This window comes from Takifugu flavidus, chromosome 13 (genome assembly GCF_003711565.1).
Source record: "Takifugu flavidus isolate HTHZ2018 chromosome 13, ASM371156v2, whole genome shotgun sequence".
NCBI lineage: Eukaryota > Metazoa > Chordata > Actinopteri > Tetraodontiformes > Tetraodontidae > Takifugu > Takifugu flavidus.
The window spans coordinates 2,549,686-2,567,671 of NC_079532.1; the positions used below are offsets into that span (position 1 = coordinate 2,549,686).

At 43.9% G+C, this 17,986-nt stretch overlaps 1 protein-coding gene across 1 annotated transcript; it reads left to right on the plus strand.

Annotated features, from left to right (window-relative positions):
- Nucleotides 1-623: 623 nt before the first annotated feature.
- Nucleotides 624-16,926, plus strand: pdhx (pyruvate dehydrogenase complex component X). Its single transcript, XM_057050955.1, is given in 12 exon segments — nt 624-800; nt 4,218-4,301; nt 5,928-6,028; nt 8,112-8,320; nt 9,611-9,709; nt 12,371-12,527; nt 12,664-12,811; nt 13,565-13,623; nt 13,749-13,907; nt 15,463-15,527; nt 16,185-16,312; nt 16,315-16,926. Coding segments are annotated over 12 exon segments (1,470 nt in total). The 5' UTR covers nt 624-664; the 3' UTR covers nt 16,440-16,926.
- The last annotated feature ends 1,060 nt before the right edge of the window (nt 16,927-17,986 follow it).

Here is a 17,986-nt window from a genome sequence, read left to right on the forward strand (position 1 = left end):
AGCATTTCAACCATGACTGTGAGTTGGACCAGTAAGAACCACAGCAAGTTCATTCTTTTTTTTCCCCCACTGACTGGTCATAAAACATGTGAATGCATGAATCCCATGAATGGACATAATTGTAGAGTCCTGATTCCTGTGTAATCTCTTGTGTAATCGATTAACTGTAATTTGGGACTGAGATATAGAACAAAAGGCATGATTTGTTGAGATTTTCGGTGTAACTTTAACCAAAGAAATATCAAAGCAATTGTGTGTTTGCTTTGGTATATTTAAAGCATGAAAACCTCAGTTACACATTCTTATGAAGAGTACAAATATCCCGAATGCGCTTAATTACATTTAAAAAGAAAAAGATACATTAAAAAGTTCGAATTTATCAGAACAGTTTATTCTGCATTCCCAACGACAGGGGGCAGTATCTCTCATATCAGTCATTTTTGGAAGAGAAGAATAATGACGTAAAAAGAGCTTACTCTTTGAAAGCCTGAACGTTAATCATAGATACGTTAAAATAAAATACAATACATTACGATACAATAGATTTTAAAAATCAATTGTCGTGGAACAACACTTTGACTCCGATTCGTGTGTTTAATTAGTTCTACTTTAATCTTGTAGTCAGGCATCTGTTTTGACGACCCGACCGACCCAGGACGAAAACATGGCTGCCTCCTTGCGTCTCGGTCGTCAAGGGGTTTTATTTGGCTTCAAACTATCTAAATTCAATAAATGTTTATGGTCCACATACCCCTGGAAAGAACAGGCTCGATTTCTTTTCCAGTCACCATGGTCTCTCGGTGAGTGCTGTCAATTCTTTATTAGGACGTGTTTTTTGCCCTTGGTATGCTGACACCCGATCAGTAACGCCTTGTTTTTATTTAGGAAACATTTTCCATGTATTCCAACACGATTGGCAGCTCACTAGCTAGAGGTAGTGTTGCTGAATATATGGGGTCGTTTTCATGGTTTCAGAACTCCTTATTTAGTTAGTAAATTATCTGTTTGGGCGGTCTGTTATTTTAAAATACGAGTGCAACCTGGAGAAAAATCTCCCAGAGAAGACATTTGCCATTTCATGATTTTAAATACATTGTGCCATCAAGTCTATGTATGTACTCGAGTAAGAACTAATCAAACAGCAAACAGTCATGTAATATTAGCAAGGTGTTAATGTTAGCGTCAACAGTTGCTCTGGGGTCAATGACAATAGCCATTTTACCATGCTGCTGCACACATTTATACATCTCGAATTCATCTGGAGGTAGAAGTTTCAGTTGGTACCATTCTAATCCAAAGAGATCCTGTCCAGTTTGGCCAGTTTGTTGTAAAGATGCAGGGATCTGTAGGCCACTGACACAATGATTTATTGACATAAAATTATTTTGGTAGTTGAATCATAGCAGCTGGACTGTTTGAGTTCCATGAAGATGTATCACCTCCCTTCCAAGAGGCTTTATCAGTTCTGACATTTGGGGAGTTCCAGATACTTATACTCTTCAGGAGCCATTAACACATTTGGAGTTTGGTCCTTCATCAAATCTTCTAGAAAACCCAGAGGAGAAAGAGAAGAATCAACCATAAGCAGAACAACATTGTCTGGCCATATGTTGCAGAGCTTTCTGAGAAGCTCAGGAGGATTCTCAATAAACACATCATCACATGCACTTCAAGCCTTCCAACATCCTGAGGCAGAAGCTCGTCCACCTAAAGGACAAACCACAGAGACACAGACAGAGTAACATAGTGTATGCAGTCCAGTGCAGCGAGGAATGCCCAGACCTGTACATTGGGGATACAAAACAGCTGCTTCACAAGCACATGGCCCAACATAGAAGAGCCAACTTCTCAGGCCAGGACTCAGCAGTTCACCTGCATCTGAAGGACAAAGGACACTCGTTTGAGGACAGTGATGTACCGGTTTAGGCCTGGGAAGATAGATGGTTCGAGTGAAGAGTGAAAGAAGCCATCTATGTCAAACTGGAAAGATCATCATTAAACAGAGTTGGGGATCCGAGACATCACCTCTCACCTGTTTACAATAGTATTGAAAAACTTTCCCGGGAGGAGAAGAGGCCATTCACACGTGACCACTAACGAACCCCATTGTGTCAGGGGAAGTTTCAATGACCAGCATAATGAGGGTGGAGCAACCCACAACCAGGTGACTGAAGCTCCAAATGTGTTAATGCTCCTTAAGAGTATAAATATCTGGAACTCTTTTTCAGTCTGAACTGATGAAGCGTCTTGGATGAGAGATGAAATGTCTTCATGGAACTCAAACAGTCCAGTTGCCATGATTCAACTACGAGGATTACCATGACCTGGATGACAGACCCTTCAAATAGACATAAAATTATCATCAGCAGCAGAACAACAAAGGGGGAAAATTACATTTCTGGTCTTAAAATATACTCCCATGAATTGTAATTTATGATGAGCATATATACAGTGCTGCAAGGTCCAAGGAAAGCTGTTAGATTTTGTAAATTATGTATTGTGCACTTGCGGTAGGTGATCATTTATTGTATTTCTTCAAGTGGCTAACATGATGGTCTCAGCTGTCACTCTATCAGTGACAGCTGAGACCATCTACCTACCTGTGCAGTACCAACAGACAGAAATGAATTGCGGAAGATGACAATGACAATCAGCCTCCAATCTTGACACATGCCACGGCTGCGGGGGCAATCATGTTAAGCAAATGTTGCGATATTTCAATAGCCCAGCGAGAAGTAAAATCAAGATTTGCATGGTTGGAGAATATCTTGACATATTTCCTCCTTTTCACCACTTCACAGCATCACTAAGGTCAGTATACACAAAGCTTTGAGCACTTGTGTATATTGCCTCAATTTCTTTTTTAAATCTGATGTCATACCACAAATTAAATACCTTTTAAAAAATTTGATTTTTATTTATTTTCAAATACTCACCCCAAACTCGAAATCACTGTATAATCAACCCTGACTAAATGATGCAGAAGAAGAATACTTGAGTTTATATTTTAATTGCTGTTAAATCTGTATTGAGTTCAAGTTTAGATATATGGCACATTTAAAAACAACCTTCATCGACCAAAGTTCTCAACAGCAAGGCATGGTGATAACTTGTATTAAAAGTTAATGAATAAAAGTTTGCCTTAAGCAAACTTTCAGTTGTGCCAGCAGTTCTTTTTCAAATCTATTCAAGAGATTAGGAGCAGCAATTGGAAACCAATTCTATTTTTTTATCGACCAGAATCTGAACAGAAGCATGAAGGGGTGAACGTTCTGATAAATAAGGATTCTTCAATCAATGTCGGGCCTTAAATTGAGTCTATAATTGACTGAAAGTCAGTAAAGCGGAATGATGCCCTCATATTTAGTAGACTGATATGTGTTGGACGAAATTCAAGAATTTCAATATCCTGCTAAAGTTCTATTCCTTATACACGCATTGCCTTGTAATATTGCGATACATCCAGCAGATGGCAGCAGCACCCATGATGCCCCACAGAATCAGGACCGCGTGTGAATGTGCAGACATCTAAAGTGGCTGGTGGATTACAAGTGGTCAAAATGGTAGTGCTGAGAAGATCAATAAATACCTAATATTGAAATATATATGTAGATGTTTTTAGGGATGGATAGTTCTACATGGTCCAACAGATTTAGGTGTTCATCAGCGAGATGGGCTGTGGAAAGAAACTGTTCTTGTCATATATAGTCTCTTGTAGCAGCTTCCAGAGGGAAGCATTGAAAACCAGGTGGTGTCAAGGGTGCGACCGGTCAGCAGTGATGTTTGCTGCAGGTTTCCTGGCTCTGGAGAATTGCAGGTTCTGTTTGGTGGCTGAGACACACCCGACAAACAGAGGCAGAACTCTGTCCGGGGTTCATTAAATGCCTCCGTGGAGATAGAATAAACCATGTTTATCCTTATCTGATGCCGTGATTGTAAGAGAAAATGTATTTTTTTTTATTATTATTTGTCCATGAATATTAAATACTTGTATTTCAAGCATAATTTGGAAACTGGCATCTAAGTTCAAACTAGTGTTTTCTCTAGTGTTGTTCTATCTGTTTGTTGTTTTCTTGGCACTTTTTTCTGTTTCTATGCTCAGTGATTACTTGTTTGGAATAGCATTCTAACCAGACTCATGTTTGCCAAATCCTATCAATGTTCTAATTCCAACCCAAATTTTGTCATGTAAATTCTATTCTGTTTCTATCCTGTAGGTGTCGCTCCAGTCAAAATCCAAATGCCTGCTCTGTCCCCCACAATGGAGGAGGGAAACATAGTAAAATGGCTTAAGAAGGAAGGTAAGAGAACCCAATGTTGTCTCTCTTCATTAGACTGTTGAACTGGAACTCTTGTAATCAATCTGCTACATCTACTATGAGGTCATTACTTTATTTTTAGATGAGTGAACATATGAACACGATTTACATTAGCCAATTTTAAAACAGAGCGCTCATTGTATCTATTTTCCCCACAACATGGCCCAAGGGGCGTGCAGCCATTTACTGCATAACGTCACTTTTCTTTGAGGGCCCCTGCATTGGAGCACCCGAGGGCCTCTGGTGGCTAATTGGCTCCCGGAAACACAGCCGTCACCATTCATCAATGCTTAGCAACTCTGCTCAGCCAGCCGCCTCAGCCACACGTTCATTTATCAGGCAGCAGCACGCTGAAATCTGATTGGCCGCCTCGCCGTGTTGCCATGTGCTTGTGTGACTCGGGGTGTGATATGTACATATGTGCAGATACCAGGGAGATAAATTCTCTGTGACACGAAAAGCACATCTGGGTGCTACTTTATTCTTCATGGGAGCTTGCTGCTAAAGCATTTCACTTTTGCAGTGGAATCTTGCATCTTATTTACCACAATCAAATAGTATAAAATGAGATTTCCAAATTAAAACCTCAAGGGAAGTGAAGCATTCTCTGCGTAAGTGTTAATGGATCTATTTTTATGGATGTATGTGACGTCGGTCCCTGCATCTGTGTTGTTATTTTTGCCACCTGTCCGGCGGCGCAGAGGTGAAAAGGCTCGAGGTCGCCTGTTTAATCTTTAATATTGCACATCACACGTAACCCCGGGGGTCACAGCATGTTAAAGCCTCATACAAATCCAATCTTGCCTCCACTGCTGCTCGTTCTCAGGGGCTTTCAACATCAATACCTCTGCACTTTCAACCTTCCCCTCACCCATTCTCATCTTTCCTTAAACCCACCCTATTCTCTTTTTTCCCTTCCTGCACAAACAGATTTTACTTTACTTTTTACTGCAACGTCACAACTGTCTCAGTTTTTTCTATTTGCGAATTTGTGTTTTTATTTGATGTGTTCTTGTATTTGCTGTAAAAGGTCCTCCCTACCTCTATGATGGAGGCATGAACTTCAGAGGAACCTTTCCCCTTTACCTTCTTCTTCTTTGCGTCTAAAGACAAGAAGGCATGGCCCAAAGATCACAAAATCATTCATCCTCGACTAAATACGGCTGAAAGAGTTTAAGATTTGAATCCTCCAGTAGTGTAATTTTTCTTGTTAATACTACAAAGTAACCTGTGGTTTCAGAAACTAAAAGCAGACATACAGAGATGTTCAGACCAGCAACCACTAATATCCTTCCTCTTTCTTTGCTAAGCAGATGTTAATATATTCCAGCCTTCTCATGTAGTAGATCAGTAGGAACCTCCTGGGCTTCTAAGGAAGGGCAAAAACCTTCCCTTCTGTCACAGACAGTGCATTTGTGTAACTCACATCTCTGAAACAATAATTACAGTCGTCATTAGATGTGCTGGTTATAGTTTCTTGCACATACATGTTGTTTCTTCATGAAAATTCTTCATTTTTATTGCTGCAAATGGACTGTTGATGCAGGAATTGTAAATGCATTTAGACATATATGCCATGTTCTTAAATGGGTCCCAAATTCTTTCCAGGAGAGGCAGTTGCAGCGGGCGATGCCCTGTGCGAGATCGAGACTGACAAGGCTGTTGTTACCATGGAATCTAACGATGATGGCGTCATGGCAAAGATATTGGTGAGTAGGAGCGCGCACGTCTGCGCAAGGAAAAGTCCAACTTCTGTCTGTTCTTTGCCAGCTCGGCGCTGATGGTCTTCAGTGAGCAAGCTTTCACTTATGTCTACAGCCCAGGGACTGAGTACTCGGTCGGCTGTCGTCCATTAGTGTCCCACAAGATTCCTCCCCTTTCTCTCATTAACTGATGAATGCATTAAATACGTTCTTTTCTTCTCTTACTGCAGAACCTAAGGTATTAGGACGCAGTATTTGGTGGGTTAGCAGAAGCCATTATTTCTTCGCATGGAAGCTTGAATTGATCTATTTCATTTTCTAAACTAAGGGGTGAATGTGAGGATTTTGCCCTTTGTTGTCAGCTCATAATGCAGCTTCTTCTTTTTGAGACATGCTTGATAAAGCAATAACTTGTATTACATCATGTGTTTGTGCAACAGCACCACAAGTAAACAATAAGGCAATGCTGATCTCAATTGCACATGCAGATTTGGAACATTAGTGATGAAAATCCATCTCTTTCCCACAAACAAAAAGCAGAAATGGTTGAACGAATCTGTTGAATATCAGATTGAACGTTTGTTATACAGCTCTGCCTTGCTTCCATTTTTCCACATTCCCTTACTCCATCCTTGTCTTTATTACTGCGGGGCTGATGCAGTTTCCATAGCAACTGGCCAGGAATTGGGGGTAGGGGCTGAAGATGGCAGAGAAAGAGAAAGATTGTCTGCATTCTATAAGCCCCCCTCAGTCCTCCCTCCCTCCTTCCTTCTGTTTGTGTTACACAGAGTGTGTGTACAGTTAATGGAAAACAGCAGCTAGTGGCAATATTTTAGAGATTTTTCTGCTTCTCTAATAGGGCATCAGGGGCATGGCATTCACTGTAGGGTTCATGGTCCCTACTCCTGTAATTGTGGCTCTCCAGGTTGCCCAGCGGGTTTCTAATTTAGAGGTTACCATAATTGCCCGCCTGTGGCCGAATGCCTGGACAGGCTGCAGTTAGACAGGAGGCTGCCTCTGGATCACAGGATTATTTATAGGGGTCAAGTTCTCTTATAGCCCTCATCCAGAGGGGTGAGGAAATGGAGAGCTGGACGTTGGGGGAGGTAGCAGCACCAGCACCATGAACCCAGCTTACTGGGGTGTCGTCATATTTATACTACCGTACATTGTCCTGTCCTCACAGCAGGGCTGCTGTTTATAAATGGATGGGATCAGTCATAGACCAGAGAACGCAGTAAACATTTGTACGTGCATAATCCAGAAGCGCGGAGCCCCCCTGGGTTCAGATGGAGGTATGTTGGGATGAATGATGTCCAGATTTAAACTGCGCTGGAAGGCCATGGGGTCGCCATGGAGTCGCTGAGTGATATATAGATTTCTGTGCAATAACTGTTAAAAAGATGTATGAACTGGTCAATAATTGAATGAATACACACGACATGTTCTGCCACACTAACTGCTCAGTTTCCTGTTTGCCGTTTCACTTTCTGCTCTTTCACGTCCTGCACCAAGGGATCGATTTATCGGTTGTTAATAGATGTGCGGCTACAGCCTGTAGCACAGCCATTGTAAGTTGATTTAGCTCCTGCCTCCAATCCTTTGTTAACTGTTGACTCTGAAAAGATCCTAAAGTGGCGCCTTCTCAGGTCTTTGTGTCTGTTTACTCTGGAGATGCTGTGGGCGGAAAAACTCGGGGGCATATTTTTATTAAGCCGCTCTAAATTAGTATTAAAGCATTCGAACATGTGTAATCATCTATATGCTTCCCATGGGTTGAATTGAGTGTAACAGCATGATTACCATTGGATGGCAGTGTTGCACCCACCCACTCCCAACATTTCAGTCTTTGTACGCATGTTTATGATGATGTCTTGTGTAGACAGCAAATGTGATTTACGGATTCACAGCTGCCTTTCTGGTGTGACTGCTAATGTGGTGAAAATGAGGGGAGTCTTGGGCTTACTGGTGCATTCAGTGTGTCAAGGAGTACCCACAACTCAGCCTGTGTTACTGTTTTCTGTAATTAGAGTCACTCTTCCTACAGTCTGCACTGTCATCATTAAACATTTCAACCCATTTTCGGCAGATGGAGGAGGGCAGTCGCAGCGTGCGCCTGGGCACCCTCATCGCCCTGATGGTGGAAGAAGGGCAGGACTGGAAGCAGGTCGAGATCCCGCCTCCTGAGGTAGTGGCCCCGCCTCCTGAGGCTGTGGCTCCGCCTCCTGCACCTGCCGCCCCTGCCCCGGTCACGCCTCCCGCTGCAGCCCCTCCACCGAGACCAGCCACATCAGGACCGTGAGTGTTTCTGCTCCTCCTTTCTGCACTTCAGATAATCTCTTAACAGATTAAATCCCTGGATTTACCGTAACCTCTAGGGCGGTACAGGACTGGCCACCGGCCCCTGTTTACAAAGTATTGTCACATGATTTGGTACCGTCTGTTTATGGATATTGGTCTTCTCTCTGATATAGGGTCTTTTTTTTATTCTCTCAGTCTACCTCCTTTTGTCTATTTTCATGTTTTCCACCAATAGGCCATGACATTAGTTAGCGATGAAGGTATTTAGCTCGTGACCTGTTAGCTGTGGAACCTTTGATCTCCCTCTTCACCCAGCCAGTTATTATCATTAGTTATTATAATCAATGGCACAATAAGAACTGCATGTACTGAATTTGCGATTTGTGCTGCTCCAGCCATCAAAAATAAAGTATTGTGAGGAGGGGAGACTGTGGAGTCCCCCATCCCAGATGCTGATGCGGTCATTTTTTCTGATGATCGCAGCTTCACTCGTGAGGCGTTTGTTGCCTTATCAGCACAGATTTAAAGCTAACCAGTCACGGCTGCTGCATGTGATCGTTTCTCATTTAATCGTCAGTCTCCTTTGTGAGTCAGTTAAGGACTTATTTAATATTTTATCTCTTCAATATTTTCATGCTTGAAAAGAATTTACATAGAAATGGGCATCTCCAATAGTTTATGTAATATTAAGAATGCAAATCTTGTGACTCATTTGGTAGATCGGTCGAGAGATCGGTCGATAAAAAGATCACAAGATGTCGGCAGCGAGTTGAAGGATTGAAAACATTCAATTCTTTAACCTTGTAATGAAATTTAGTTACGTAATTGATTACAAAAGCTCTTTTACAGTAACACTACTTATTTCAAGTGTTTTCTCTTTTTTTGCCAGCGCCTAACTCGCTCACCGAGACCATTTTCTTTCTTCCACTTCAGAAATGTGTGAGACTCCACCGGCTTCTGTTTACACAGTAAATACTCTTGAGGCTGAGAGAAGCGCTGCCTCAGAACGAACAGGGCTTCTTTGTTATGCCAACATTTTATGCTGAGTCCGTCCATATATTTAGTCTTCAAACTGTGCTACAGTTTGAAAGCATGGAAGATGGAACTGGACGTCCTGTCCAGCAGGCACCATTGTTAATTAAACCCGCCAGACTCTATGAGCCTTACACCGTGACCATTTGTGTCGATAACCCAAAGATGGATCTCTATTTCAATTTTATTTCTAACATTCTTATTAAAGTTTTAATGACATCTAAGTTCAAACTAACTTCCCACTTCCTTGTCCAGGTTACGTCTAAGTCCAGCTGCAAGACATATACTGGAAACTCACGGTTTAGACCCCAAGCTGGCCACGCCCACTGGACCGAGAGGGCTCATCACCAAGGAGTGAGTGGGGGGTCATTGGGGTACAACTTCATATCACTCAAAACCTGAATACAAGTCTTACCACTGACTCAAATCCGTACAGAGTGTTCTTTTCTAACATAAATGATTGACCGGGAAGACAGGTGTAGGGAAGTCAGCTCTAAACAAATTATAAAAGTCAGGCTACAGGCGTATATGGAGAGGCAACCAGAGGCTAGGGAGCTAAATGGGAGCATTGTGTTCTTATACTGTATTATAAGTTGTTTTGTTTAGATGGAAAACCTCCTTCGTTTGATAGACACGTATCAAACATGGCTGCAGTTTAACTGGGTGATAAATGAAACTTGAAAATAGGGGCTTTAATCCCGAGTGGAGGCTTTTTACTTTATTTTCTTTCATGGGAAATGATGTCTTGGGATGGTCTTGGAGGACGGGTCGTATTGGTGCAACAGATCAGAGACCAGCACAGGTCGCAGCCGCCGCGTAGGCAGCGTGTGGCGGTTATGCTTTCAAGCCCTTTATTTCCGTTTTTGTGGGGAATTCACACTGCAAAAAGCTGCAATCTTTCTCAACCTCACACCCCCCACACACTTGCATATGCAGCTGTAATGGCCACCTGCTGTCAGAAGAGACACGAGTGAATGTCCTCGTTACCCACCTAACACTCTACTGGGGAATCTCATTAAGCAACTTCTGTAACTATAGCAACTCAGTCTCCAGGACCAAGTGGTGACCATAGAAACCCAAGCTGCATTTTTCACAGAGAAGAAAGGGAACTTCCTCATTGTGGCTTGTGGAAAAAGGGATCCGACTGCTACCTTTCAGCAAGGGGTTACTAATCTGAACCAGTGGTGCCTGTAGACCAACATCTTGAGAAGCAGAGTGTTTATGCACTCTGGACTTTTGAATTGAGGACAAAACTCCATTTCTTTCCGAGCTCTTTAGATGAGACTGAAACCTGCACACTCTGTACACAGCCCCCTTCCTTCGTTCCTGCCGGGGCCCCTCTGCAGTGCTCATTAACAACAGGCCTTGTAATGAAGAGGTGACATCATAGCATGTTATGTAATCCCTGGGCGACATTAATTGGTTAAGAGGAAATCATGTTTTGCCCTTTTATGCATTTCGATTTCAGGATTCTTATTCTTCATTTAATTCTACTCATTATATCATTTTGAATAAGTACTTTTGTTTGTACTTTGTTGTTGAAAGTTATTTATGATTGGACCTCCTCTTCCAGGATATACAGGGTGACACTGGACAGTTGATCAATCAGCAAATCTTTGGTTGTAGTTTGTTGTTTGGGCTTGTTTATTGTTGTTTCTCCTCCACTGTACCTTCTCCTAGGTGGCAGTAGAAGCTCATCCGACCATGTTGGTGTTTGGGGATGTTTTTGTGGGACCTACCCTCCTTTTTAAAATTCTGCTCACTCTCTCCGGCTTCTTTCAGAAGCTCCTTTGCTTTGGTTGTCTGAAGTATATAAAGAGTCGTCCTGAGTAAAACACCATCTAGCCACAAAAGCTGGTTCACCACAGCCACCGTGAGGTTACATTATCTAATGGGTAATGAGAGTTGGGATTTTTTTGGTTTGTTTTTGACCAGCTAGAATTTTTTTGTTGCATGGTTTTAACAGATGTTCCGTTATGTTTTTATGTGATAGATCAACCTTGTGCTGTTTTTTTTTTGCCTGGTTATTTGAGGGAATTTCCAAATAGCCTCAGACCTCCCATAAATAAACTCTTGTATCAGTGACAGACAAGGAGGAGCTTTTGTATTCCAGAAAATACCAAGATGACGCTCACAGAGAGCCAAGAATGGAATGGCTGTAGGGCCCGGGCTGCTCTGGAATATGTAGCGTGGCAGCTGGTCCAGACAAAAGACGTGATATGGGTGGGTAGGTGGGTATCAGAGCACTGAACTGGAACTAGAGCTTGGAGCAGGCGCACCTGATACCTGCCCCGCCTGCAGCCTCTCTGCTAACATCAAAATGATCTGTCTCTGCCAGAGAATGAACCGTCCTATTTCTCTTGGAGAAGGAAGATGAAGCAGTAGAGAGGTTTTAATAGCACCGGTCAGAATAATATATGACCCTGATTGGGTCGCGACATGGATAACTCTCATGACGGTAACATGCGGCTACAGGGGTGCAGCAAATAAAAGCAAGATGCCCGACTGATACTGGTGCTCCACCCCTCCCAGCTGGGAGCGCTGCGGCGAATAAAACATTGTTGTGTGCCTTTCGAGAAAGAGCCGAGTTATTCCCCCGTAAAATATTAGATCGCCATTTTAAAAAGGGAACAAAACCATGATTAACAAGCGGATTATTAATTACAATTAATAATTTAGCTGAGAGCTGGGATCAATCACTGTGGAAAACGGTGACAGTGACAATCTTTCAAGACCACCCGCATTAAAAATGAACCACCCAGCGCAGCTCAAGACGGTTTGATTCGATTTGGGTGTATTGAATTGCCTTCTTCACAGCCGCCATTCATTCTAAAAGATGCATCAAAGTGTGGAAGATGCAGCTGTTGAAGATGTTTAAAAGAAAAAAAGTTCTGTAGAAGTGAATGATTAATTCCATTTAATCTCACAGCTAACCCAGCTACCGGTTAGCCTTGTCCCCCTCAGGGGAAGCAAGAACATTAATACTGAAACCAGCTTTTCTTTTGTTTTAAACAGAGATGCACTCAACCTCTTGAAGACATCTCCTGTCCCCAAAACTACCCCAGCCCCGCCTCCCCCGAGCCCACTTCAGCCAAAGGCAGCTGCCCCCCCAGCCCCCGGCAGCAGACCCAACATCCCTCCTCTGTCTACACCAGGCAAACCAGGAGCACCAGTGAGCATCTCTGACCCCTCACCTCACGATTTGTCTGTTTTCTGGGACTCTCAAACTTTATCTCGATCTTTTGGGGCCGAGTCCTGACGTGAAAGTCTTGATTTGTTGAGTGACTCGATGTCCGTGGCTTCCTCAGGGCACTTTCACAGAGATCCCAGCTTCCAACGTCCGCCGCGTGATCGCTCAACGGCTGACGCAGTCGAAGACCACCATCCCCCATGCTTACGCCTCCGTGGACTGCGACATGGCGGCCGTCATGAGCCTGCGTAAAACCTTGGCCAAAGGTAAAAAACACTCACGTGCAGGCGAAAGATGCTTCTGTGAATGTGTAACTGTGACGGCTGGAAGGAGACGATGTCCATGAACACGTGGGTCTCGGGGTTCTCACATGACTGTTGTATGAGAAAGAGGACGGTCACGCTACGTTTCCAAACAGTCGTGCACGTCACGCTCAGTCAACCCGCTACACCGACTCCAAAGCTGATCCATCTGTAAGGAAATAAACCAAATCAGTCACTGTCAACCTCCAATTTAGTAAACCAGCAACACAAAAGAGAGCGTAGATGAGAAGAAAATCCAAATATGCTCCGTTCAGCGCGTTTAAATAAGAGGACTTCATCAGTGACTTATTTTTAAACGTTTCGCTCATCGCGCTGTCACGTCGTTGGCTCTGTTTAGCTTAACTCGCCGAGCTTCCAAACAAACGGTAAATCCCTTCAGTCCCGTCTCTGTGATGGAGGAAACGGAGCGGCCATTCCTGACCCATTAGAGAGGTGGTGTGTGTACCGAGGGATTCTCTCTCCCCGGTTGTTTTTGCGGACCCTCATTGTTCAGGGGCGGAATGATTTCACAGTTAGGTCATGAATAATCCCGATCGCTGCGTTCATAACGGTCTGGTACTGCATTAATGGACGCGAGGAAACGTTGGCAGCAGCGGCCGACAGCACTGAATCATCCAGATCCTGATCAGATGGATCCAGATCAGTAGGTCTGATGTATGTTTTCAGAAATCACTTGTTCCTTCTTTCTCTTTTCAGAAGAAATCAAAGTGTCGGTCAATGATTTCATTATCAAGGCAGCTGCTGTCACACTTAAAGTAAGTGCAGTTCACAATCGGTTTTGATGATTTTTTCAAAATTTTTGAATGATTCAGTTGTATCGGTTTCTATATGAGATCAATGTGGCACTTTTCCTTCTTTGTTTGCTACAATCTGAAACCAGGAAATGCCCGAAGTGAATGTAACCTGGTCGGACAACGGCCCCCGTCCTCTGGATTCAATCCATATTGCGATCGCAGTGGCGACAGACAAGGGCCTCATCACACCCATCATCAAAGACGCTGCCAACAAGGGGGTCCAGGAGATCTCGGCCAACGCCAAGGTACCGTAAAATAATAAATGACTCTTGTTAGCAGCAGCTCGAGGTGACTCTGAGTCAAACACCTGAAAAAAACTGTTGCTGTTGCTATGCACATGCTAGCTAATGTTACCCCTCTGACTTCCTTAGTAACAGTCATACGGGTCGTTATGAGGACACAGTCGGGAAATTCCACTACGGCTTTGGGTTTTTATTTTATGAAATGATCGCATTATTTCAATGTAATGGTTTTTTTTTCAGTGATTTGGCCTGTGGTGTGCTGCTTGAGGTGACTTATTAGTCTCTTATTATATTATAGGTTCTCTTATTAGTCATATTTCTCTGGGATAGAAAATACATGTTGAAATTTCAGTGCGGCTGAGTTGCACAAGAGACAAGATAAACACAACGCTGGTGTAAAATGTGGCGCTGTTGTAATCAGCTCACTGAGAACAGACATTTTCAGCTCAGATACTCGGGTCTGAAGATAACTAACGATAGCCGCAGCAAGCTGAACCTGGGTGTTTCAGGTCTCAGCTGTCACCGGCCGCAGATGGTGATCAAAGCCGCAGTGATCGGATGTTCCTCCCACTCGCGGTCTGCAGCTGCACGCAGGCAGTTATGAGCACTCGTGCTCTGGTTAAATATATAGCGACGACTCCATACATGCCAGACATACAGATACGCTGGACACGCAGGATCAGTAGCTCACGCCGTGATACACAACATGTGGCGCAGCACGTCATCAACATTTGTGCCATCGGAGAAAGGCCGATCGTCACTGAATACATCCGGAGCTTGTCCCAACCCTGTAAATGTGATGGTTATTACCCAGCAGAACTTTGTGCTGGTTCACATTTAATCCCGATGCATACGCTAATGACAGACACTCTGAACATTGGAAATGTTCTGTCCCACCCAGCGCTCCTCAGAAGCTCCAGGAGCCCTGGGTTACATCTGCAGCTGCATTGCTGGTCTCAAATTAACATGCATGTGGTTGCACACCAGTTGCTACTGGCTGTTGTGTTTATGGAGTCCGAAATCACAGCGCTCGTGTATCCTGGGATCACGAATGCGCTCTCAAATGATCCTGTTAGTCACTCTGCACTTTGTCTGATTGCTTCAGCATTTGCTGCATTTGCATTTAAATACAGCTGAAGAATAAAAACCCTCCAGTGAGGTCAGTTTATCATCACAGGTCTTTTTTACAGGGTGGTCTCTGCTGCGTCGTACGCTGTAAATAAACATATGGTTGTAGTTATATCAGCGTCACCGCTGTTGATGTCGGAAAAGCAGATTTAGGGAATGACGGGTGCATTTTTCATTCGAGACTCAGGACTTACTTGGATCTGTAAGAGAGACGCTGTGTTCTGCTTGAGTTGATCACATGCTGATAGAAGATTCACAGATTGCCCCCATCTTCCCAAATCCCTGCTTCATTCTTCCACGGAACAGTAAAGTGCGTACGTTTGGTGTCAGAAAAATGAATAAGTGTAAAGAAAATGAAAAGAAGGATATGACGTCTCGCTTTTTTTAATGTTAAGCCTGAGAATTTCTCTGAATCGCTGTGGTTTGACAGGCACTGGCCCAGAAGGCTCGAGATGGCAAGCTCCTACCTGAGGAGTATCAGGGAGGCTCATTCAGGTAACCATGAAACACAAGTCTCATTTTAAAAACATGGTCTGTGAGCAGCAGTGAATCCATTTTTGAACACGTATTTAATATTTTAGCGCTTCAACAGTAAAATGGGATAAATTAGCAGCTTTCTGACAGATCAAAAACACCCCATGCCAGTCTGAATCGGTCGGGCTGGTCTAGGCTGGGAGCGCCTTAGAATTAATGATGTCATTTGGACACAAATGAGGTTTCTGTGCCAGGCAGGAGTGATCATTTCCAGTAGAGATGCAGCTCTCCTGAGAATGGATTTTACGTCCTCTCATCCTCTATTCATTTGATCCCCCTGCACGCAGATTCTCATTAAGGTAAACTGCAAAGTGTCCTCAGGTCAGACCAGTTTCCCATAAACAACAATAATGGAGCTGCTGCTGTACTGAGATTTGCTTTACTGAGTTATAATATTTGATGCTAATTAGCCAATTATATTTATACAGTTAAAAGAGCCAGCTTGTTATTCAACTCCCTCTTAGCGGTAATGTGCTGTGTTGTCACAAAGGAGGTGGTTTGAGAAGCATCGTTGCGTCGGCTTAGTTAATTTTATGTATTTTTCCCCAGCTGAGCTTGGATAATGATGTTTAATGCCTTCTTTCCTCTCCCACTCACTCCCCCCGGTCCCGGCTGCAGCATATCTAACCTGGGGATGTTCGGCATCAGCGGCTTCAGCGCCGTCATCAACCCTCCTCAGTCGTGCATCCTGGCCGTGGGGACCTCCAGGTCGGAGCTGCGGCTGCACGAGGACGACCAGACCCTGCGCACCAGCAGCTGATGACCGTCACGCTGTCCAGCGACGGGCGCCTGGTCGACGACGAACTGGCCTCGCGGTTCCTGGATAAGTTCCGCGCCAACCTGGAGCAACCGCAGCGAATGATCCTGGTCTGAAAAAAAACTCTAGAACTAAAGCTGCGCTCGGTTTCTGGCTTCCAGGAAATCATCCAGGATTTCTGATAGATGATGGGATGTGAAAACCGGGCCCACGAGGACTCTGTTGTCTGTACTGATTTCTTGCTCTGGGCTAAATCCAACACGCTGTCTCGCTTCTGGGCTGCGGGAGGAGTGGTTGAACTGGTCCCAGTTCGTCTGTGTTTGAATTCTGTAAAAACAGCCTATTTTTTTCAGACGAGTATATTTATTCCCGCACTTTTGTTTCTTTTCCACTTCCCGTTGTTACAAAGGCCCCAGAGCTCGACTACAAACCTGTGATATTACCCGTTAACTTATTTAAGACTCACCCGTCTAAAGAGTTTTCTTCTAAATCGCCGTTTGAAAGAAGGGAAAAAACTAGTCCTAATTTTTCTGTCTCGCCAGACAACGGCGTCATCAACCTTGAAAATCTTTAAACCTCATTAAAGCTTCTCTCTCCACCGTGCGCACGTGCATTTGTGTGTTTCTGTTTAATTAGGATCTACAGAGGTTCTATAATAATAATTGCATAGAAGCCAATTAAGATAATTTGCCAGGGTGAGCATACAGGTCATTCTCTGCTGCCAGATGTTTATCTTCGCCGTGAGCGCCGCGAACAGCTGTTTTCATACGCGTCCGCGCCGTTTGAGCAGAGTTTCTCCCAGATATGGGAGGTGTTGGCAGCGTAGATGAAGAGCAATTAAATGACTGATTTCACTGTTTGACAATAATCTGCAGCCACTGAGGACAGTTTGGTTGTTGTGATGTAACACCTGAACATGAAGGCGGACCTTTAGCACACTCCAGCCGCCTGTAACGCGTCTAATGATCATCTAAGAGGTTGTTCCCGGTTGCCAGGGTAACTCAATACATTGGGGGTGTGGATGTGGTCAAGACAACTTGCTGAAGTTCAAAGCAGCAGAATGGGGAAGAAAGAGAAGTTAAGGGAATCTGGACGTTTGTCGGTGCCTGATGAGTAGCAGGGATTTTCACACACGCGACCATCTCTGGGGTTTACAGAGAAGGGTCCAAGAACAAACCATCAACTGAGCTTCAGTGCCGTGGATCCAAAATGCCTCGTTGATGTGAGAGGTCGCACGGGCTAACCAAAGAGTAGGAAGAAGATTGGGGCGACGTCAGCTGGTCTGAGGCGTCTCCGTAGCGACTGTATGATGCCGTCACGTCAATATGGAGCGAAACTCTCAGGAATGTTTCCATCACCTCGTTAAAAGTGGGCCACGACCCATTAAGGCAGGTCTGAAGGCGAAATGGGGTCCCACCTTTTACTGGGAAGGTGTCCCCAATAGTGGCTGGTGAGTGTCAATATCACGATTTGTTGGGTTTATTTGTTCCATGGACTTAAAAACAGTAATAAATCATGTCACACACATACGTGCATGTATGAAATTGAGTTTGGGAAAGAAGAAGAATGTCTTCTTCAAATGCAGGAAATTCTCTAAAAATAAAAAGCTGCAGCTCCTGGTTTCCTGTCAGCTGTGACCTTTGCGACCTTGTCGTGAGGAGCA